The 24,249-nt window shown below is 41.8% G+C and overlaps 1 protein-coding gene across 2 annotated transcripts in view; it reads right to left on the bottom strand.

The window, feature by feature from the left end:
• oxct1a (3-oxoacid CoA transferase 1a) overlaps positions 1-24,249 on the bottom strand; it is a 106,670-nt gene that overhangs the window by 43,042 nt on the left and 39,379 nt on the right. For both annotated transcript variants that reach the window (XM_021606527.2, XM_021606528.2), the window contains exons 8-12: positions 5,085-5,192; positions 4,524-4,638; positions 2,461-2,555; positions 1,951-1,999; positions 1,787-1,859 (exon numbers count right to left, since the gene is read on the bottom strand). In XM_021606527.2, the coding sequence (XP_021462202.1) occupies positions 1,787-1,859; positions 1,951-1,999; positions 2,461-2,555; positions 4,524-4,638; positions 5,085-5,192 (440 nt within the window). The remainder of the gene's footprint in view (positions 1-1,786; positions 1,860-1,950; positions 2,000-2,460; positions 2,556-4,523; positions 4,639-5,084; positions 5,193-24,249) is intronic.

Below are 24,249 nucleotides of genomic sequence, written 5' to 3'. Positions count from 1 at the left end.
TTTATGAGTCTTATTGGATTTCCACGGGTGGACAAACAGATCTACTTCTATAGGGTGGGTGGGCCGAGTCTCAGCTGATCCAGAAATCAATATCAACCCGGGAATTATCGCCATCGCTTTTGCCGAGGTGCATGGTCAACAATAGCTAACAGCTAATATACAAGGCTTACAAATCAGGGCTTGGCCATGGTGGTTAAGCAGCATTTCATGGTTTCATGGCAGTTTTGTTGAGCTCAGCCGACATCTATTTATCTAATATACACTATATGACCAAAGGTATGTGGACACCTGCTCGTCGAACATCTCATTCCAAAATCATGGGCATTAATATGGAGTTGGTCCCCCTTTGCTGCTAGAACAGCCTCCACTCATCTGGCAAGGCCTTCCACTAGATGTTGGAACATTGCTGCGGGGACTTGCTTCCATTCAGCCATTCAGAGCATTAGTGAGGTTGGGCACTGATGTTGGGCGATTAGGCCTGGCTCGCAGTCAGCTTTCCAATTCATCCCAAAGGTGTTTGATGGGGTTAAGGTCAGGGATCTGTGCAGGCCAGTCAAGTTCTTCCACACCGATCTCGACAAACCATTTCTGTATGGATCTCACTTCGTGCACGGGGGCGTTGTCATGCTGAAACAGGAAAGGGCCTTCTTATCTAGAATGGCATTGTATTAAGACTTCCCTTCACTGGAACAAGGGGCCTAGCTCGAACCACAAAAAACAGTCCCGGACCATTATTTCTCCTCCACCAAACTTTACAATTGGCACTATGCATTGGGGCAGGTAACATTCTCCCGCCAAACCCAGATTTGTCTGTTGGAATGGAAGATGGTGAAGCGTGATTCATTACTCCAGAGAACACATTTCCACTCCTCCACTCCAGCCAACGCTTGGCATTGCGCATGATGATCTTAGGCTTGTGTGTGGCTGCTCAGCCATCAGAAACCCCTTTCATGAAGCTCCCGACGTCAGCTCCAACTGTTCGTTGCTGACGTTGCTTCCAAAGGCAGGTTGGAACTCGGTAGTGAGTGTTGCTACCGAAGAAAGATGTTTACGCACTACACGCTTCAGCACGCGGTCCCGTTCTGTGAGCTTGTGTGGCCTACCACTTTGCGGCTGAGCCGTTGTTGCTCCTAGACATTTCTACTTCACAATAACAGCACTTACAGTTGACCGGGGCAACTCTAGCAGGGCATACATTTGTAAAGGTGGCATCCTATGACGGTGCCAGCGTTTGTCTATGGAGATTGCATGGCTGTGTGGTCAATTTTATATACCTGTCAACAATGGGTGTGGCTGAAATAGCCAAATCCACTAATTTGAAGGCGTGTCCACCTACTTTTGGCCATGTTGTGTATATCATCCCAAGGTCTCGACAAAAAACAGGATGTTTTTGAAGCTGCACTGTCCAAGCTAATCCTAGTGTCTTTCTCAGTGTCAATATCCTGATCAGTGAGTCTCCGATTCCATATTCAATAGGACTTCATGTGTCTCACAAAGGGTCATTATGCTTCATGGCATCCACATCTTGTCAATAATGGTCAGACAACCACTACTTTTAGAGACAACCCCAACATGCGCCCGCTCACCCACCCACCCACACAACACAAACTTCCTGCCCCCTCATCCCTACACTTTCCCTCTCCTGATCACCCTTAGCCTAAACAGTTACCCGATCATTCAGCCCTAACCTAGCCCCCTAGAGTTTGACTACAACGCACAAACAAAAACACAGAGCCCTCTGTCTCGATGACTTCAAACAGCAATAAATCAGTTATACTGCCATTACCCTCTGATCATGGCAAACGATTCGTCACTGGAGAAGTAGGAAGCTCCTGGAAGCACAGTCACCGTTTCTTTACCTGCACAAACACAGGGGGAAATGTCAACATCTCTCATAAACGAGATAGTTTGTTTCGGTTCGTGTGTGTGTGTGAGGCAAAAATCACTTACCAGCGTTAATGAGGTCAGCATCCACTTCGTCTTCTGTGGGGTAGGGGCCCTACACAGAACACACACATTCATCACACAATGACACACATCCGGTCTCTAAGCACCATAACCACACACACATATTTTCTCTCCCTTCAACAAAGGAACAGTCCTTGTTTCTTTACAGCACTATAAAAGGAGGAGGAGGAAGAGAGCTTCTGACATCATATCTCTTTACCTGACATTCATAATTGGGGAAACATTCTCACAAATGAGGCCTTGGCATATTTCTGCGGAAGTTTCTCTGACAACAGAATTGATGTGAAAGGCTTGGTGGAGCTACAGTCTTTGTTAACACAGCCCACAGCTGTGTGTACAAATAATGGATGGAGGAAAAAGAAGGCAGATGGTCGCAATCACCACAATGTTGGGTTAAGAATCCGGCACGTTTCAGAACGTCAGTCCCAACACCTGTTGTCAAACCATGTTAGTATGGTTTTACAGTGAGGGGGGTTTATATGAGCGTTTTACCAATCCCAGGATGCCGTTCTCGCTTTGCAGGTGGACAGTTATGTCAGGTTGGATGAAGTTGCTGGCCAGCATGGGGATGCCAATGCCCAGGTTAGCTGACAGGGGTTAACGTTAAAGAACACACACTGAATAAATGAAAGACATACTAGTACCCTGATCTCATCTGATTCTGCACTACCGATGCCAAAAACTGATGGGATAGGTTTGTCAAGGATAATGAACTTTCCCAATTTCAAATCAAATTGTATTGGTCACATACACATATTTAGCAGATGTTATTGCGGGTGTAGCGAAATGCTTGTGTTCCTAGCTCCAACAGTTGAGTAGTGTTTAACAATTCACACAAATCTAAAAGATAAAGAATGGAATTAAGAAATATATAAATATTAGGATGAGCAATGTAGGAGTGGCATTGACTAAAATACAGTAGAATACATATGAAATGAGTAAAGCAGCATTTAAACACTATTAAAGTGACTAGTGTTCCATTATTAAAATGATCAGTGATTCCATGTCTATGCACAGTTGAAGTCGGAAGTTTACATACACTTAGGTTGGAGTCATTAAAACTTGTTTTTCAACCACTCCACAAATTTCTTGTTAAAACTATAGTTTGGCAAGTCGGTTAGGACATCTACTTTGTGCATGACACAAGTCATTTTCCCAACAATTGTTTACAGAGATTATTTCACTTATAATTCACTGTATCACAATTCCAGTGGGTCAGAAGTTTACATACACTAAGTTGACTGTGCCTTTAAACAGCTTGGAAATTCCAGAAAATGATGTCATGGCTTTAGAAGCTTCTGATAGGCTTAATTGACATACTTTGAGTCAATTGGAGGTGTACCTGTGGATGTATTTCAAGGCCTACATTCAAACTCAGTGCCTCTTTGCTTGATATCAAGGGAAAATCTAAAGAAATCTGCCAAGACTTCAGAAAAAAATTGTAGACATCCACACATCTGGTTCATCATTGGGAGCAATTTCCAAACGCCTGAAGGTACCACGATCATCTGTACAAACAATAGTACGCAAGTATAAACACCATGGGACCACGCAGCCGTCAAACCGCTCAGGAAGGAGACACATTCTGTCTCCTAGAGATGAACATACTTTGGTGCGGTAAGTACAAATCAATCCCAAAACAACAGCAAAGGACCTTGTGAAGATGCTGGAGGAAACAGGTACAAAAGTATCTATATACACAGTAAAACGAGTCCTATATCTTCAAAACCTGAAAGGCCGCTCAGCAAGGAAGAAGCCACTGCTCCAAAACCGCCATAAAAAAAGCCAGACTACGGTTTGCAATTGCACATGGGGAAAAAGATCATACTTTTTGGAGAAATGTCCTCTGGTCTGATGAAACAAAAATAGAACTGTTTGGCCATAATGACCATCGTTATGTTTGGAGGGAAAATGGGGGAGGCTTGCAAGCCGAAAAACACCATCCCAACTATGAAGCACGGGGGTGGCAGCATCATGTTGTGGGGGTGCTTTGCTGCGGGAGGGACTGGTGCACTTCACAAAATAGATGGCATCAAGCCCTGACCTCAATCCTATAGAAAATGTGTGGGCAGAACTGAAAAATCATGTGCGAGCAAAGAGGCCTTACAAACCTGACTCAGTTATACAGCTCTGTCAGGAGGAATGGGTCAAAATTCACCCAACTTATAGTGGGAAGCTTGTGGAAGGCTACCCAAAACGTTTGACCCAAGTTAAACAATTTAAAGGCAATACACTCAATTAGTATTTGGTAGCATGTAAACTCCTGACACACTGGGAATGTGATGAAAAAAATAAAAGCTGAAGAAAATCATTCTGTCTACTAATATTCTGACATTTCACATTCTTAAAATAAAGTGGTGATCCTAACTGACCTAAGATAGGGAATTTTTACTAGGATTAAATGTCAGTAATTTGTCAGTAACTTCCGACTTCAACTGTACATTGAGCAGCACCAATATAGTAGTACATTTAAACACTTTTACTATTAATCCACCTTTTGGTGAGAGGTCAATGATGATTTGTTCAGTCAACTCCCATTTCATGTTCAAGGATACCATACATCCCATCCTCAAACTCCAGAGCTGCCCGGCGAATGATCCTCTCTCGTACGATGTCAGAGTCCTTCTTTGGTTTTGGCTTCTCTGCTTGGGCCTTCTGCACTGTACGCCTCTGAAGAGTGGAGAGAGAGACAATTCAGTCATTTCGGCTTAGTACCAATTGATTACCCACACTTCCATATTGGACTATGAAAGGTTTAGGAGTGATGAATTATAGATCACTGTGGGTGGAAACAAATTTTCCCCCAAATTCCCAGGTTTTCCAGAAATCCTGGTTGGAGGTTTTCAGATTTCCTGCTTATTCCCTCCTAGTTTCGGGAATCTTCCAACAGAGATTTCTGGAAAACCTGGGAATTTTGGGAAAGTTACTGGAACTTTTGCAACTCTTTTTAAACAGTAATACTGCCACTCATTTGATTCCTCATGGTACTAGAACAGGGTAGAGGACTTGATTGCACATCAACTTAGTCCAAAAGATAACAGGAAGTCTGTAATTCATAGAAAATAATGAGAATTTTGCAACCCCGTATGAATCCACTGAGATGTCTGGAGGCCCACCTCTATCCTCTTCTCGTAGCTGCCTCCCTTGATGATCCTGTGGATGTAGATGCTAGGGATGTGGATGTCCTCTTCAGCAAACGTCCCCACATCCACCACCTCCTCTACCTACACACAGATAGAGTTGGATGAAGCATTTTATATAACCTTTATTTAACCAGGTAGGCTAGTTGAGACCAAGTTCTCATTTACAACTGCGACATGGCCAAGATGAAGCAAAGCAGTGTGATCAAGCATGAATCAACAGAGTGTCGTTGGTCACTCCAAACACTGATCCTAGGGGGTTAACTAAAGCCACACTCCTCGATCTCTGTTTCCAACCGCTGTGATGGATTCACATTTGTAAAATACAACGTTCAATGTTTTCATTCTGGTCTTTGTTTACGGCTGATAGAGGGTGGAAACAGTTTTAGAGAAGTGTGTTTTTAAACCTCTCTTTTTCTATCTGCTAACAGGGAGCAGGAACCACACTGTATTCATTTCTCCAGCTTTGACAACCACCAAGCCTGGAGTAAGCTGCTTTCATGCGACAGCTTGGCAGTGGGGCCTTTAGAGGTCGAGCCCAGGGGAAAGGGCCTGATCCTGGGATCAGAGGTGATGGAAGGTGGGTGCAGGTTCTGTCCATCACAAGAAGAAACCCGGTGTTACATTACAAGCTCTGTCCCAATGTTATTAGATTTAGAAGGACTTGGAATGGTCCAAGTATGGCCTGAAGAAGGGGTGTTGGCAAGGGTTTCAAGAAGCTTCACAATCATCATCTCAATTGCCTTCATCGCTATCATGATCATGATCATCAGTAATCCATTAGTGTCAACCATAAGGGAATTACACAATGTGGAGGTGAAGACACCATTACTGACTGTGTCACTTAGCAAGGAATCTAAACCCCAATCATACCAGCCACATAACAGAAGCTATGACGACTAGCAAAGATAATAGCTAACGTTCATTAAAAAGCTTTAAAATGAACCAGTCTCAGTTGGCTGGTTACTAAGCAACATTTTCAGAAAGCTTCCTGCTAAATGAATTACTTCCAGAGTGTGTCCTGGGTTCTGCCTGAGATATGTTCCCCGTGTTATTTAATGAGACATTCATTGTAATAGGTATTGATCCCAGGAAGAAAGAGGTCAACGTGACTCGGTAAAAAAGGGCAGAAGGTAAACACTATCTTCCTTTATAGAACCCGGTGACTAGAGATATTTTGGACGGCACACTTCTATTTACCAGAAGTACGTTCAGCAAGGGAAATGGCTAGTTTGTGAACGTTAACACAAGCTGACACATTCCGCTTGTTTTGTGTTAAATCGCAAACGTTAGCTAGCTGTCGTAGAAGGTTGTGTGCTGCAAAAGTAAGTGTCTGTTTTGGGTCTAAACCCCTTTGCAAGAATATCAACGTCTTTGGAGTGAGCCCATTGTTTTCCGACCCCTTCATCCCATCGTCGTGTGCTGTTTGTTATGGTACCCCAGTAGCCTATGAAGAGCAGCATGAGATAACAACAACACTTTCTGCTGAAGTAGACCCTCGCTAAGCTTTAGAGATACAGAGAGAGGGGGTGAGAGAGTGAGAGGAAGAGAGAGTGAGAGGAAGAGAGAGTGAGAGGAAGAGAGAGTGAGAGGAAGAGAGAGTAAGAGGAAGAGAGAGTGAGAGGAAGAGCGAGAGAGAGAGAGAGAGGGGGAGGGAGAGGGGGAAGAGACAGAGAGAGAGGGGGGAGAGAGAGACGGGGGGAGACAGAGAGCGAGAGAGAGAGAGAGAGAGAGCAGGGGAAGAAAGGAGACAGAAAATGCTAGAGAGAGGAAGAGGGGCTCAGGGACTCTTTCAGGAGCAATAATCTTATAATACGATGCTGAAATCATCCCTCTTCATAAAGACTCAGAGGGGAGACACTTCAGAGAGGGAGAGGTAGGCCAAATCGACTTGCAGAAACGAGGAAAAAAAGAGATCTCTACAGAAAGGGGGACAACATAAATTGCAGCCCTCTACTTTCCCCCTACATTCTCCACTCCAATGTAACAGAGGATATTATATATTTATTGCATTCACACATGGGGGCAGCAGGTAGCCTAGTGGTTAGAGCGTTGGGCCAGTAACCGAAAGGTTGCTGGCTCGAATCCCCGAGCTGACAAGGTAAAAATCTGTCGTTCTGCCCCTGAACAAGGGCAGTCAACCCACTGTTCCCAGGTAGGCCGTCATTGTAAATAAGAATTTGTTCCTAACTGACTTCCCTAGTTAAATTATTTTTTTTTAAAGGGAGACGACAGGTGGGCATTTACAGACACATATAATTGAGTCCTTCCTTATCTCAGCTTCCTCTCCCTCCACACTCTACAATGACTGACTGAGACAAGCCAATGAGTAAAAGCCAAAAGGATTCCATCTAAGCGTTGTCATGGCTACAGGGGCTTTGGTGGTTAGCCGGGCGGTTCAGGGCAGTAAAGTGATTGAGGCGAGTTCTCTCTCTGGGTTAAATCTCTGATAGTGCGAAAGAGGAGCCAAGGGCGGGGATGAGAGACTGGACACTTTGCTAGGGGCTGATGCAGCATCTGACACAAGCAGATGCACACACACGGAATGCAAGCACAGACACACACACACCAAAGTTTCCCTTAGCAGGTAATTGCAGGCTTTTGGACGATAAAATGAATTAGAAGCCGATAAAATTGCAAGTGGGCAAATTGTCTGGGGTAATTCTACATTTGTTGTAAGCCCAGCTAGTATGGACACTGACAGTTGTGAATCTGATGCATCCGAAGAGCTACTGCCCCCTTACCCGGGAAAGCACCGAACAGACAGGGACGTTGAACCATCGAAAAGATACGCAAATATGATGAGAACTACATTGATTTGGGGTTCACTTATATTGGGAGTAGTGCCTTTCCTCAGCCACAGTGTGTTATATGTACAAAAGTACTATCTCACAACTCGATGAAAACGTCACTCCTGGGCAGACATTTAGAAACAAAACATGACAATTTGAAAAATAAGCCACGGGAGTTTTTTGAGCGAGAATAAAGACGACTTTCGAGTAGTAAGACAAGTATAAAAGCAACAGATAACATTAATAAGAAGGGGCTAGAAGCGTCTTATATGGTGAGCTACCGAGTGGCTAGGACAGGCAAGCCCCATACTATTGTGGAGGGCTTAATACTTCCTGCTGCGGCGGATATGGCTGGGACAATGCTGGGGGAAAAGGCCCCAAAAAACTATACAGACAATGACCTCATCAAACAACGCTGTTTCACAACGCATCAGTGACATGGCAGGAGATGTTTTGAAGCAATTACTGCTTCGCATACAAGCCAGTGAATTCTATGCGTTACAGCTGGAGGAGTCAACATACGTGGCGGGCCTGGCACAGCTCCTGGTATATGTCCGATACGTTTTTGGGGGATCAATTAAGGAAGACATCCTCTTCTGCAAACCACTGGAAACCAGGACAACAGGAGAGGATATTTTTAAAGTTCTGGGCAGCTTCGTGACATCAAATGGACTTTGTTGGTCAAGATGTGTTGGTATCTGTACTGATGGCGCAAAAGCCATGTCAGGAAGACATAGTGGAGTAGTAACGCGAGTGCAAGCAGTTGCTCCCGACGTCACTTGGGTACACTGCAGCATCCACCGAGAGGCTCTTGCTGCCAAGGGAATGCCTGACAGCTTGAAATATGTTTTGGACACCACAGTGAAAATGGTTAACTTTGTTAAAGGAAGGCTCCTGAACTCCCGTGTATTTTCTGAACTATGCAATGATATGGGCAGCAACCATGTAACGCTTTTACAACATACAGAAGTGCGCTGGTTGTCAAGGGGCAAAGTATTGATGCGTGCGTAAAGTTTTCTTTACTGACCATAATTTTCACTTGTCTGACCGCTTGCATGATAAAGAGTTTCTCACACGACTGGCCTATCAGGGTGATGTTTTTTCTCGCCTGAATGTCTGAACCCAGGATTACAGGGTCTCTCCGCAACTATATTCAATGTGCGGGACAGAATTGAGGCTATGATTACGAAATTGGAGCTCTTCTCTGTCTACATTAACAAGGACAACACAGGTCTTTCCATCATTGTATGATTTTGTGTGTGCAAATGAACTCAATGTCAAATGTGATATAGCGAAGCACCTGAGTGAGTCGGGTGCGCAATTACGCAGGTACTTTCCCAAAACGGATGACACAAACAACTGGATTCGTTATCCCTTTCATGCCCTGCCTCCAGTCCACTTACCAATATCTGAACAGGAGAGCCTCATTGAAATTGCAACAAGCGATTCTGTGAAAATATAATTTAATCAAACACGTACCTTGCAACCACGTACCTATGTGAGAGTGGATTATCAGCCCTCACTAGCATGAAAACTAAATACAGGCACAGACTGTGTGTGGAAAATTATTTAAGACTGAGACTCTCTCCAATACAACCCAACATTGCAGAGTTATGTGCATCTGTTCAAGCACATCCTTCTCATTAACCTGTGGTGAGTTATTCACAATTTTTGATGAACAAATAAGGTATTATATTTAAGATGGTTAAATAGCAAAGTTATTGATTATTATTATATTATTATTTGTGCCCTGGTCCTATAAGAGCTCTGTCACTTCCCACGAGCCGGGTTGTGACAAAAACTCACACTCATTCTTTGTTTAATAAATGTATTCTATAGTGTGTGTGTGTGGCAGGCTTACAATGATGGGAAAAAAACAACATTTGAGAGAGTGCGCTGGCCCTGGTGCTAGAGGGGGTATGCAGCTGGAGGTTGAATGTTTGAAGGAGTACGGAACTATAAAAAGTTTGGGACCACTAGTTTAGAGCAATCAGGCAAGGTTTTCCAGATTAGTGGAGAACTAGGCTTTTTTTTAAATAAACTGCTTCAGACAGGTTGCAGCTGTGCCAGTGAGTGATTGACAAGGCATGCTAGAGGTTCATATTCCCTTTCTCTAGTTGTCAATAGCGCTCCGGTGTGACCTTAGTGGTTGAACGTATGGAGGGGGGATGATTGTAGACTAGTTTCTATAAGTCTTCTGTATGTGCTTCAATAGCCTACATTCTAGATACCCGATTCAATCACCAGCCCTGCTGCCTTAGAGGATGATGGTGATGATGAAGACGACATTGTAAGGGGGGGGTGTGTGTTACACCACCCACCCATGTCGCTCTACCCTGCCTCACTCGAAACACAGTCTGTCCTCAGCTCAGTGAGCTGTTGCCTAAGCTAAGCCAAGCCCAGCCAGCACAATAAACAAGCTCGGCCAATTTAAATATTATATGTGTATAAAGGGCCCAGTGTGGCTTTGATCTGCGCAGTGGGGGTGTGAGTGGGGCTGCAGCAGGGCTCAGCAGGACAGAACAGAACTGGAATGAATCAAAAGACAATGAAACGCACAGGAACGCAAACGCACACACAAACCACCTAGCGACACACGTACATATGTTAATTGATATTCCTGTGTCTGTAGTAGCATTTTCACATCAATGAGAGCGGGGAGAGGCTTGAAGTGACCTGGGAGGGAGACACAGGGAATGAAAGGTCCACTGGGAAACACACACACACCTTTTTTTGGTCCGTGTGTTCTTTTTGAGAACTCTGAGCGCTGTCAGGGCATATTAATCTCAAACTGATGGGCATACAGTGTGTATATGTGTGTGTGCCTTTGTCCTAGTGTGTTGTGGTTAGCTGTGCCCAGCATATTCACCTCCTTCAGCCCCAGTCATATTATTAGATCAAAACGTCAAGTCAAGGCACAGCTCGCTGATGCGATCAATGGTAATGAATAAGACAGGAGTTACACACACACACACACAAGGCTGTTGATAATACCTTTTTACAAATCCACGGATGTGAATGAACTGCTGTGACCCAGCCCTCAGCTGTGTGTGTGTGTGTTTGTGTGTTGACATTAAGGGACGTTCAGACAAACTGCTCTGATCAGTACACGTATGAAGGGCATCCATTTCTCTTTGAGTGGAGGCTCAGCCTTTTCTAAACCTTCATTGTATACCAAGGAGCCAATCAAAAGCGATGAGTACTTCGCTACTTCAGTCATCTCTCTCCGCACTCTCTCTCTCTCACTCACTCTCCCTATCTCCCCCCATGCCGCTTTCCACACAGACCTAGCCACACCCTCTGTCACTCAAGGAGCACATTTGTTGTTCCTCCTCGACAAGGGCTGCGGTTCAAACTCATAAAAGACACACCCTCGTCCACTTACCCTCATCTTATGCCCTTGGGGGAATCCCCATCACCATTTTTGAGGGAGGTCCAAATGATTAGCCAAGCAAGGGTAGTTTGCAACGTAAGCCCCTCAGCCCTCGTTTTTAGTCGAGTTGGCGAGTGTACAATTATGTTCACTCCGGGGCCTGAAACTCCCCATAATGCAATTCGTGATGATTGTACATCCGCTAAGAAAAGTCAGCCAAAAATTATAACCTCAACGTCAATATGGAGTGAACATACAAGTGTAAGTAAAAATAAATGTAAATAAGTTAGAAATTGTGCTACTAATACACGACGGCACAAACACATCTCGTAAAAGTAATGACATTTTTGTTTGGTTAGCTTTTGGAAATTGTAGAAATAAAACATTTTCGCAGGATTTTGAATGTTATTTAGCTCATTGATTTGCTAGCTATCGTACAGTAGGCATATATTAATAATTATATATTTAATGTAAGTAGACATGCAATCATAATTGACTGTAGCGCATATAAACCACCCACAAGCTACCGGCAGCTGAAAACACAATCATCTTGGGATGAAATAGTGACAAATTTCCGGTCATGGGCGATCCATTTAAAAATCGTTCCTTCCTCCCTCCCTCGACCCTTGCCATGCAAGTGTATTTTTTATTTATTTATTTTTATTAACAACAAATCAATACAGGAAGTACATGTGGGAACACAAGTATATAGAAATAATATACAAAAGGACAATTGGGCAAGGGGGTACAATATCACAATACACAAGGACCATACACTTATTAATCTAACAGCTTTTTTGTTAGTAGAGTATTTAGTTGTCTTAAAATACAGTTCAATTTATTTTTGTAAGATAAGAAAATGTGGTGTTTTGTTTGTAAATTTACATTTGTGAATATGAAATTTGGCCAAAAGAATAATGAAATGAATTACATAAAAATGTTTCAGCTTATTTCTATCGTAGGTAAAGAATCCAAGCAGCACATCTCTCCACAATAGTGTAAGATCTTCATAAATGTGTTCAATTATAAATCTACTTGTCTTGCAACAGTTTTCTTACATGAATACAATGCCAAACAAGATGCAACACTGTTTCTTAGTGGTCATTAGAAAAGGAACAATTTTAGTTAATGTTTTCCTTAAACTTCTTCATATAATGGTTGGCAGGATAATATTTATGAATACTTTTAAAGGAAACTTCCTTAATTTTGTTAACAAGTAGGTACAGTGGGACAAAAAATTATTTAGTCAGCCACCAATTGTGCAAGTTCTCCCACTTAAAAAGATGAGAGAGGCCTGTAATTTTCATCATAGGTACACTTCAACTATGACAGACAAAATGAGAATAAAATCCAGAAAATCACATTGTAGGATTTTTAATGAATTTATTTGCAAATTAAGTATTTGGTCAATAACAAAAGTTTATCTCAATACTTTGTTATTTACCCTTTGTTGGCAATGACAGAGGTCAAACGTTTTCTGTAAGTCTTCACAAGGTTTTCACACACTGTTGCTGGTATTTTGGCCCATTCCTCCATGCAGATCTCCTCTAGAGCAGTGATGTTTTGGCTCTGTTGCTGGGCAACACGGACTTTCAACTCCCTCCAAAGATTTTCTATGGGGTTGAGATCTGGAGACTGGCTAGGCCACTCCAGGACCTTGAAATGCTTCTTACGAAGCCACTCCTTCGTTGCCCGGGCGGTGTGTTTGGGATCATTGTCATGCTGAAAGACTCAGCCGCATTTCATCTTCAATGCCCTTGCTGATGGAAGGAGGTTTTCACTCAAAATCTCACGATACATGGTCCCATTCATTCTTTACTTTACACGGATCAGTCGTCTTGGTCCTTTTGCAAAAAAACAGCCCCAAAGCATGATGTTTCCACCCCCATGCTTCACAGTAGGTATGGTGTTCTTTGGATGCAACTCAGCATTCTTTGTCCTCCAAACACGACGAGTTGAGTTTTTACCAAAAAGTAATATTTTGGTTTCATCTGACCATATGACATTCTCCCAATCTTCTTCTGGATCATCCAAATGCTCTCTAGCAAACTTCAGACGGGCCTGGACATGTACTGGCTTAAGCAGGGGGACACGTCTGGCACTGCAGGATTTGAGTCCCTGGCGGCGTAGTGTGTTACTGATGGTAGGCTTTGTTACTTTGGTCCCAGCTCTCTGCAGGTCATTCACTATGACCTCACTAGGATTTTTGCTCACCGTTCTTGTGATGATTTTGACCCCACGGGGTGAGATCTTGCGTGGAGCCCCAGATCGAGGGAGATTATCAGTGGTCTTGTATGTCTTCCATTTCCTAATAATTGCTCCCACAGTTGATTTCTTCAAACCAAGCTGCATACCTATTGCAGATTCAGTCTTCCCAGCCTGGTGCAGGTCTACAATTGTGTTTCTGGTGTCCTTTGACAGCTCTTTGGTCTTGGCCATAGTGGAGTTTGGAGTGTGACTGTTTGAGGTTGTGGACAGGTGTCTTTATACTGATAACAAGTTCAAACAGGTGCCATTAATACAGGTAACGAGTGGAGGACAGAGGAGCCTCTTAAAGAAGAAGTTACAGCTCTGTGAGAGCCAGAAATCTTGCATGTTTGTAGGTGACTAAATACTTATTTTCCACCATAATTTGCAAATAAATTCATTAAAAATCCTACAATATGATTTTCTGGATTTGTTTCCCTCATTTCGTCTGTCATAGTTGAAGTGTACATATGATGAAAATTACAGGCCTCTCTCATCTTTTTAAGTGGGAGAACTTGCACAATTGGTGACTGACTAAATACTTTTTTTGCCCCACTGTATGTGTGTGGCAACATCCAAACTTTTTCCCAACAGATATTATCAATAAATTCATTCCAATAAGGCATAAGGTACAACATCCTGCTGGTATAGATACAACATCCTGCTGAAACAAGGTTCGTATCGCTCTGTTGTTGAATGGACCAAAAGAGAAACAAATCTTTCCTACTGATGAGTCAACAGGGTTAATGGAAGGTAGGCTCTGAGGGTCAAGTCTTGACACGTTCCTGAATAATAAAGCAACACCTGAGGGAATGGCATCTAAAACAATTGCAAAATCTTTAGGTGTTACAGGGACCTTGTAAAGTGATAAGAATTCCTTATAACTAAGTAAAAGACACTCTTGCATTTACCAGTTGGCTCACCAATAGGATATTATTTCCAAACCAATATTCTAAAAACAAATACGTTTTTTTATACAATATATCCTGCTTATTCCATATATAATATCTGTGTGGAGAAAAATAATGCTTATAAATTAAGGACCATGACAAGAAAACCTGCCTATGAAAAGCAGATAGTTTCACTGGAACTTTGTCAATATTATAATTGCAAACCAACATGAAGTTAACGTCACCAAAAGTTGAGAAGACAAGATGAGGAATAAAATTCCACATAGAAGTGGGTCTTCTTAGGAATTGTTTTATCCAATTGATCTTAAAAGTATTATTTAAGGTAGTAAAGTCCAGAAAATTCAGCCCACCATTCTCATAAGTGTTCATTACAACAGTTTTCCTAATGTAACGGGTACGGTTTCTCCACAGAAAGTTGAAAAGCATCTGGTCTATCTCCTTGCTTATTTTACCGTCAAGATATAAAGATAGAGCACCATATGTTAGTCTAGAGATATCTGCAGCCTTGGTTATTAGGACTCTTCCTTTTAAAGATAAGTCCCTCTGTAGCCATTGATTTAGCTTCTTCTGGGTTTTTTTAATAAGAGGGTTAAAATTTAGTAAGCCTCTCGACTTCTGATCCTTTGTAATGGTTATGCCTAAAAATGTAAGTTCTTCTTTTACTGGAATACCATAATATGAAGGTGTCACACAATCTTTGACAGCCATGAGTTCAGATTTATTAATGTTAAGATATAGACCAGACGTTTGGAAAAAGATTGTATCACATTGATCGATATGGGAATTTGGTTAGTGTCTTTCAGAGAAAGTGTAGTATCGTCAACCAGCTGGCTTATAATAATTTCTTTACCAGCTATGGAAATACCTTGTACAGGACTATTATTTAAAGAATTTGTAAGAAGTTCGTTGATTAATAAAAACAGGTATGCAGAGATAGGACAACCTTGCCTAATTCCCCTCTTTAACTCAAATCTAGGTGAGGTGCCGCATTTCAATTTGATAGAGCTGTTACCATTTGTATAGAGAGTCTTAATAGACTTACAGAAAAAAATCCCCAAAGCCAAGTCTCTCAAGGGACTGGAAGAGGAACTGATGTTCTACTGTGTCAAATGCATTATAAAAATCAAACAAATAATATCAATCAATCAATCAAATGTATTTATATAGCCCTTCGTACATCAGCTGATATCTCAAAGTGCTGTACAGAAACCCAGCCTAAAACCCCAAACAGCAAGCAATGCAGGTGTAGAAGCACGGTGGCTAGGAAAAACTCCATAGAAAGGCCAAAACCTAGGAAGAAACCTAGAGAGGAACCAGGCTATGTGGGGTGGCCAGTCCTCTTCTGGCTGTGCCGGAAGCTATCCTCGGTTGTTATGCCTGAGCAGTCAAGTATGTCTAATACTAGTCTGATATTATTAGAAATATGTCTGTTCCTCATAAAGCCAGACTGTGTTTCCATCAATGATTGCATCCAGGACTTCTTTAATTATTTTTGCACCTCTGAGACTATCACAGTGCAGGTGCATTTATACGGAGACTTGATTACACACAGGTGGATTGTATTTATCATCATTAGTCATTTAGGTCAACATTGGATCATTCAGAGATCCTCACTGAACTTCTGGAGAGAGTTTGCTGCACTGAAAGTAAAGGGGCTGAATAATTTTGCACGCCCAATTTTTCAGTTTTTGATTTGTTAAAAAGGTTTGAAATATCCAATAAATGTCGTTCCACTTCATGATTGTGTCCCACTTGTTGTTGATTCTTCACAAAAAAATACAGTTTTATATCTTTATGTTTGAAGCCTGAAATGTGGCAAAAGGTCGCAAAGTTCAAGGGGGCCGAATACTTTCGCAGGGCACTGTATATCTGTGGATTCCTGACAGTACGTAGAGCTATACAATTTTCTGTAAACATTTCTACAGTATTTAGCAAATAATTTTTGGTCATCTGTAATAACACCATCAATGTTTAACTTATGGATAGTGTTATTTGTAGAGTTATTTGTAAATTTCTCAAGTCTAAAGAAATAGGATGAATTCTGTTCTCCCTCCTCAATCTATTTTTCCTAGATCTAATAAAGGCTCCTTCTGCTTTTAATCTATATATATATTATCCAGTTTATTTTGTAACTCAATCAGTTCCATCTTCTCCTCCCCCGAGAGGGCGGCTGGGGACCTCTGAGAAAGGGAAGTTATCTTAATGATCACCTTTTCCTCCTCAGCAAGATTACTACCATATTTTCCAAGGTATTTGGACACCTCAAATTTAAAGAGCTCCCAGTTCTTGCAATAAGATTTTTCTTCACAAGCCCTTTCCCAAAAGTGTGAAAGCAGATCTTTAACCTCAAATGTAACGATATAATGATTTAATACCAAGCTATTTAGCTTCCAGTAGGATGCTCTACCAAGGTTAGTATCAGGGGTAAATATTTTGATATCAATGTAAATGGCCCTGTGGTCTGTGAGGGGAGTAGTACAAATATTTGTAGTAACACACTCTCTATCAATACATTTGGATATAAGCCAAAAATCTATTCTGGATTGTCTGGAACCTGTTTTGTTACTCCAAGTGAATGATCTGTCGGCCGGAAACGTCTCTCTCCATATATCAGTAAGATCAAACTTTTCCATAAAAAGTATTAAACCCAAATTCTGATTGGTTGGGCCTATCTGGGGGCCATCTATCAGTTGAATTATCTATAGTAATGTTAAAGTCCCCTCCTATCAATAATAACACATTTGGAAATTTAGATAACCAATGATGTATATGTTTCTCTATAGATTCAAGAAACTCATCATTCTCATGTTTGGTGTTGTACCCATATAAGTTTACAGTAATGAGTGTAATGTCATTGTAACTGATCACAAGACAAATAAAGGTACCAAAGGGGTCACATTACGAGTGTAGAATATTACCACCAAAGGTATTTTTCATTGTAGTGACACCAGTGGAGCGTTCAGATCCATGGGAGAGCCAAATATCGTTGCCCCACTGTGACCTCCAGAAGTTGGCATCAGCCGAAACTGAGTGAGACTCTTGAAAAAAGCAGAAATCTGTTTGAAATTGTTTAGCAAATAAACATAAGGCCTTGTTCTTCACATTGTTTCGTAACCCCCTAGCATTAAGAGAAACTATAGACAAAGACAAAACAACAAAGATTATATAAAAGTATAACCTCTAGTAGGATGAGTCAAACGTAGGAGCAGTGAACGTAAGCGATAATGAACCGAGATCTGCACCATTTAAGTCAATTTAAAGTGAAAATAGCTTATTCCATAAACTCTGAGCTAGATGTTATCCAGCTTATGAAATTCACCTCAACAGAAAATGATGTTCAAGAGAGACTAAAAACCCTCTTTAGTGTAATCAGGAACTATTCTGAGAAATAAAATACAAAATAATATGTTAAGGGCATATGAAAACTGATCATAAAAAAATAGAATATATATATATTTTTTACATATACAGTGGGGAGAACAAGTATTTGATACACTGCCAATTTTGCAGGTTTTCCTACTTACAAAGCATGTAGAGGTCTGTAATTTTCATCATAGGTACACTTCAACTGTGAGAGACAAAAATCCAGAAAATCACATTGTATGATTTTTAAGTAATTCATTTGCATTTTATTGCATGACATAAGTATTTGATACATCAGAAAAGCAGAACTTAATATTTGGTTGCTGTCGCTGGGCAATATGGACTTTCAGCTCCCTCCAAAGATTTTCTATTGGGTTCAGGTCTGGAGACTGGCTAGGCCACTCCAAGACCTTGAGATGCTTCTTACGGAGCCACTCCTTAGTTGCCCTGGCTGTGTGTTTCGGGTCATGGTCATGCTGGAAGACCCAGCCACGACCCATCTTCAATGCTCTTACTGAGGGACGGGGTTGTTGGCCAAGATCTCGCGATACATGGCACCTTTACAGAAAAGTATCCCAAAGAATGATGTTTCCACCTCCATGATTCACGGTTGGGATGGTGTTCTTGGGGTTGTACTCATCCTTCTTCTTCCTCCAAACACGGCGAGTGGAGTTTAGACCAAAAAGCTCTATTTTTGTCTCATCAGACCACATGACCTTCTCCCATTCCTCCTCTGGATCATCCAGATGGTCACTGGCAAACTTCAGACAGGCCTGGACATGCGCTGGCTTGAGCAGGGGGACCTTGCGTGCGCTGCAGGATTTTAATCCATGACAGAGTAGTGTGTTACTAATGGTTTTCTTTGAGACTGTGGTCCCAGCTCTCTTCAGGTCATTGACCAGGTCCTGCTGTGTAGTTCTGGGCTGATCCCTCACCTTCCTCATGATCATTGATGCCCCACGAGGTGAGATCTTGCATGGAGCCCCAGACCGAGGGTGATTGACCGTCATCTTGAACTTCTTCCATTTTCAAATAATTGCGCCAACAGTTGTTGCCTTCTCACCAAGCTGCTTGCCTATTGTCCTGTAGCCCATCCCAGCCTTGTGCAGGTCTACAATTTTAACCCTGATGTCCTTACACAGCTCTCTGGTCTTGGCCATTGTGGAGAGGTTGGAGTCTGTTTGATTGAATGTGTGGACAGGTGTCTTTTATACAGGTAACGAGTTCAAACAGGTGCAGTTAATACAGCTAATGAATGGAGAACAGGAGGGCTTATTAAAGAAAAAATAACAGGTCTGTGAGAGCCGGAATTCTTACTGGTCGGTAGGTGATCAAATACTTATGTCATGCAATAAAATGCAAATTAATTACTTAAAAATCATACAATGTGATTTTCTGGATTTTTGTTTTATATTCCGTCTCTCACAGTTGAAGTGTACCTATGATAAAAATGACAGACCTCTACATGCGTAGAGTTCCTCCTTCCTCTCACTGTTCCAGATCAGTGAGACGTCTATGGTAGACATTGTTATTCTTTTCCACACTTTTTTCAACTTTTGCCACTCTCGTTTTCACATCTTTGATTTCACCATATGCAAACTCCACAGTCTTTTTCAAGCCTTCGATAACCATGGTGTTCACGCCTACCATTTTCTCAATGGCGTCATACCTGGAGTTGATGAGTAAATAGAGGGTAGCCACAATGTCAGAGTTCATGTTGGGTTTTTTGGAGGGTGGAGGTTTGCACGGAGTAACCGGTAAAGAGGGGAATTCGTCATCTTTAACAGCATTCGAAAGCATGATATTATCTATAGGGCAAGCGTAGTTATGGCAGTTGTCTATAAGCACGATTCTCTCTTGTTGATTAGCAATAGAACAGCTAGCTTCTTCCTTTCTATTTTTGTCACGACTTCGCATGGACATGCAGAAATAAATTATCCAATTCTTATTCCAGTCACAGGAATGTTTTTATATCTTGAACAAATAAAAACAGTAATAGTAATGACCGTAAACTTGTTTTTTTTCACAATATTTCTGAAGTTTGGTGCGGAGCTCTGTAAAAAAAGTGTCTGTTCAAGCTGCCATCTTGGCCTTCCCTTGCCATACAAGTGTATACTCGTCAGATGTCATGATACGTCATCAGAAGTGTCCACTTAATTATGCGGGCTGATGGGATAGGCTGTCTTTTAAATGTTTGGACTGTAGCCCAGAATAAACGGATGTTCAGTCTCTGCATAGTCAATACAGCATTTGCAACAATGTTGATGACAATGATGCTGTTTTCACATTTTTCTTGATATAAATCCACTAGCGTTCTATAATTACACTATTTGTTTTCGTTTTGCTTACATCTGCAAACATCTAACCACTAATGCTAATTGCTAGCTAGCTTATAAATGTACTGAGTCAGAGAACGTAACTAGCTTTCCAGCCTGATAATACCAGTGATGGTATGTAGACCTAAATCTGCATGATTTTTGCAGCGGTATCTTCTAAATCGAAGATTTATGCGTCATGAATGTAGCCAAAGATTATAGGGTCCTATAGGAAACACTTGGGTTCCTATGTGTCACAATAACTTCTCCTTGGCATTTTCATTTGTTGTCATGTCAAACACTGTATGCCCACTACTATATTCTAACTATAGAATTAGAATAATCATTCTATTTCCATGATTCCAACAGTTCACCAAAGTGTTTTGCTCTAAATCACAAGTCAAATTGCAATTGCAACATTTTGGTTTTGGGGCGGCAGGTAGAGGGTTGGGCCAGTAACCCAACGGTTGCTGGATCAAATCCCAGAGCTGACAAGGTAAAAATCTGTCGTTCTGCCCCTGGACAAGGCAGTTAACCCACTGTTCCCAGGTAGGCCATCATTGTCAATAGGAATAGGAATTTGTTCTTAATAACTGGCTTGCCTAGTTAAATAAAGGTTCAATAAAAAAATAAGGCCTAGATTGTTGTGCAGCCCTACATGGCAGCGTGGAAATAACCTCAAATCAGGGAAGGAAATGCAGAAACATAAAATAGTGTCATACCATCAGAAAATTATAATAATACTGTGATATTATGTTTTTGCTATATCGCCCAGCCCTAGACAAAACACATCATGACAAAAGAGACACCACAACATTACATAGACTAAGACAACAACACAACAACTACACAACATGGCAGCAGCACAACATGGAAGCACACACATTTTTAGGCAAAGACAACAGCACAAAGGACAAAATTGTACAAAAAACACATCACATGAAGCAGTCACAAGTGTCAGTAAGAGTGTGTATGATTGAGTCTTTGAATTTAGAGATAAAACTGTCCAGTTTTAGTGTTTTCTGCAGCTCGTTCTAGCCGCTAGCTGCAGCGAACTGAAAAGAGGAGTGACCCAGGGATGTGTGTGCTTTGGGGACCTTTAACAAAATATGACTGGCAGAACGGGTGTTGTATGTGGAGGATGAGGGTTGCAGTAGATATCTCAGATAGGGGGGAGTGAGGCCTAAGAGGGTTTTTATAAATAATCATCAACCAGTCTTGCGACGGGTATACAGAGATGACCAGTTTACAGAGGAGTAAAGAGTGAAGTGGTGCATCTTATAAGGAGCTTTGGTGGCAAATCTGATGGCCGAATGGTAAAGAACCTCTAGCTGCTCAAGAGCCCCTTTACCTGCCTATCTATAAATTACGTCGCCGTAATCTAGCATGGGTAGGATGGTCATTTGAATCAGGGTTAGTTTGGCAGCTGTGGTGAAAGAGGAGCGATTACGATAGAGGAAACCAAGTCTAGATTTAACCTTTGCCTGCAGCTTGGATATGTGTTGAGAGAAGGACAGAGAGAGAGAGAGAGAGAGTGAGTGAGTGAGAATATGTGTGAGTGAGTGTGTTGAGGCGTGTCGGCGAGGGGAAGTAGGGGTCAGTCTGGCGGCGATGGAGCATGAGGATGACAGCGACCCTTAGCATCCAACTTATTCATAGCCACTCCATCTCCCTCTGTGTCTGTGTGTATGCATGCATGTGTAGACTCTTTGCCACAGTCAGGTCTCAGGCTTAATTCCACTAACCTGGGAAACAGACGAATATTGACATCACAAGCAATCTGTTTCCAACAAGCTCTCTTAGTTGAAGGCCTGTTACTTCAGAATGTGTGTGTGTACTTTGTTTGAGAACAATATGACACAGTTTCCTGGTGTGTTATGTTCTGTATATTACCAGTAGATTTGAACATGCAAGCAGGGAGTCCCACCTGCCTGTCTGAGATCACTAGCTCCATTAGGACGATATGCTATAGCTATGCTATAGCCATTACTGTGTGTAGGCAAGCAGGTGAGCTGTGCCACGGATTCTGGTGAGTAGTAGTTCAGAGGTGAGCACGTTCACACAGAGAGAGACAAAAAAAAAACAATAGTCTCCCACAGTGAATATCGGAAAGCTTTTATGCAAATGTGACCACTGTTATTACCTGCAATTTTCTGTGATTCCTGCAATTACCTCAGATTGCTCCGGAGAAAATGTACCACGGGAGGTTTTGGCTAACTTTGCTACAAGGAGTAGGATTGAACGAGCAGTGCACTGGTGTTCAATATGTACGCTAGCTCAGCTACCTGTGGTCAACGGGAACTTTGCATGGTCCAGACAATGTCAATGATACACGATTGGTAGCACTGAACATTTTGTTAACCTTTATTTTAGCAGGGAAACCCCATTGAGACCAAGTCCTCTTTTCCAAGGGAGCCCTGCGTGAACACAAATCATACAAATGTACAACATTTACAAATACAACACAATAAAAAACAATATTTGCAGACAATTTAAAGGGATACTTTGGCACTTTATATACTTCCCCAGAGTCAGATGAACTCGGGAAATATCCTATTTATACCTCTGTTATAACCTATACTGTATATAGTTCCTCCAATAGGGCATTAAAGAGGACTGATGTTATAAAGTGCTGAATATGTTCTTGAAGTGGAACAGCTCTCCATCATGCACACTACCCACAACATTCAATGAAGGCACTGAAGTCTTACAATCACAGACACACTATTCACCCATACACAGAATTTTACTTCTTTCTCCTGCAGTTTTAGAGGAGTCACCAACTATTTTCTCTGAAAGCATACATTTCCTGCACATACAGTGCCTTCAGAAAGTATTTATGCCCCCTGACTTATTGTTGTTGTGTTACAGACTGAATTAAAAAAGGATTTAAAAAAGACATCTCAACCATCTACACACAATATCACCATAATAATAAAGTGAAATACATAAATATCGAATTTACATAGTATTGACTCAGGGGTGTGAATACTTATGTAGAAACATCTTTGGCAACGATTACAGCTGTGGGTATGTATGGGTAAGTCTGTAAGAGCTTTGCACACCTGGATTGTACAATATTTGCACATTATTCCTTTTATAATTCTTCAAGCTCTGTCGAGTTGGTTGTTGATCATTGGTAGACAGCCATTTTCAAGTGTTGCCATAGATTTTCAAGCCAATTTAAGTCAAAACCTTAACTAGGCCACTAACTATGTTGTCTTGGTAGGCAACTCCAGTGTATATTTGGACTTGTGTTTTAGGTTATTGTCCTGCTGAAAGGTGAATTTGTCTACATGTGTCTGTTGGAAAGGAGACTGAACCAGGTTTTCTAGGAATTTGCCTGTGCTTAGCTTAATTCCATTTCTTGTTATCCTAAAAAAAAACTCCCTTGTCCTTGCCGATGACAAGCATACCCATAACATGATGCAGTCACCACCATGCTATAAAATATGAAGAGTGGTACTCAGTGATTTTTTTGTGTTGGATTTGCCCCAAGCATAACAATTTGTATTCAGGACATAATGTTAATTTCTTTAACACATTTTCTTCAGTTTTACTTTAGTGTCCTACCGCAAACAGGATGCATGAGCTCGAAGGAATTGCCCGTAGAGCACCGAGACCGGATTGTGTCGAGGCACAGATCTGGGGAAGGGTACAAAAACATTTCTGCAGCATTGAAGGTCCCCAAGAACACAGTGGCCTCCATCATTCTTAAATGGAAGAAGTTTGGAACCACCAAGACTCTTCCTAGAACTGGCTGCACGACCAAACTGAGAAATCGGGGGGGGTAGGGCCTAGGTTAGGGGGGTGACCAAGAACCCGATGGTCACTCTGACAGAGCTCCAGAGTTCCTCTGTGGAGATGGGAGAAACTTTCAGAAGGACAACCATCTCTGCAGCACTCCACCAATCAGGTCTTTATGGTAGAGTGGCCAGACAGAAGCCACTCCTCAGTAAAAGGCACATGACAGCCCGCTTGGAGTTTGCCAAAAGGCATCTAAAGGACTCTCAGACCATGAGGAACAAGATTCTCTGGTCTGATGAAACCAAGACTGAAGTCTTTGGCCTGAATGCCAAGCGTCACGTCTGGAGGAACCTGGCTCCATCCCTACGGTGAAGCAAGGTGGTGGCAGCATCA

The sequence above is a fragment of the Oncorhynchus mykiss genome, chromosome 6, assembly GCF_013265735.2.
Source record: "Oncorhynchus mykiss isolate Arlee chromosome 6, USDA_OmykA_1.1, whole genome shotgun sequence".
NCBI classification, from domain to species: Eukaryota; Metazoa; Chordata; class Actinopteri; order Salmoniformes; family Salmonidae; genus Oncorhynchus; species Oncorhynchus mykiss.
The sequence above is the reverse complement of the archived record's forward strand: the minus strand, read 5'-3'. Positions and strand labels throughout refer to the sequence as shown.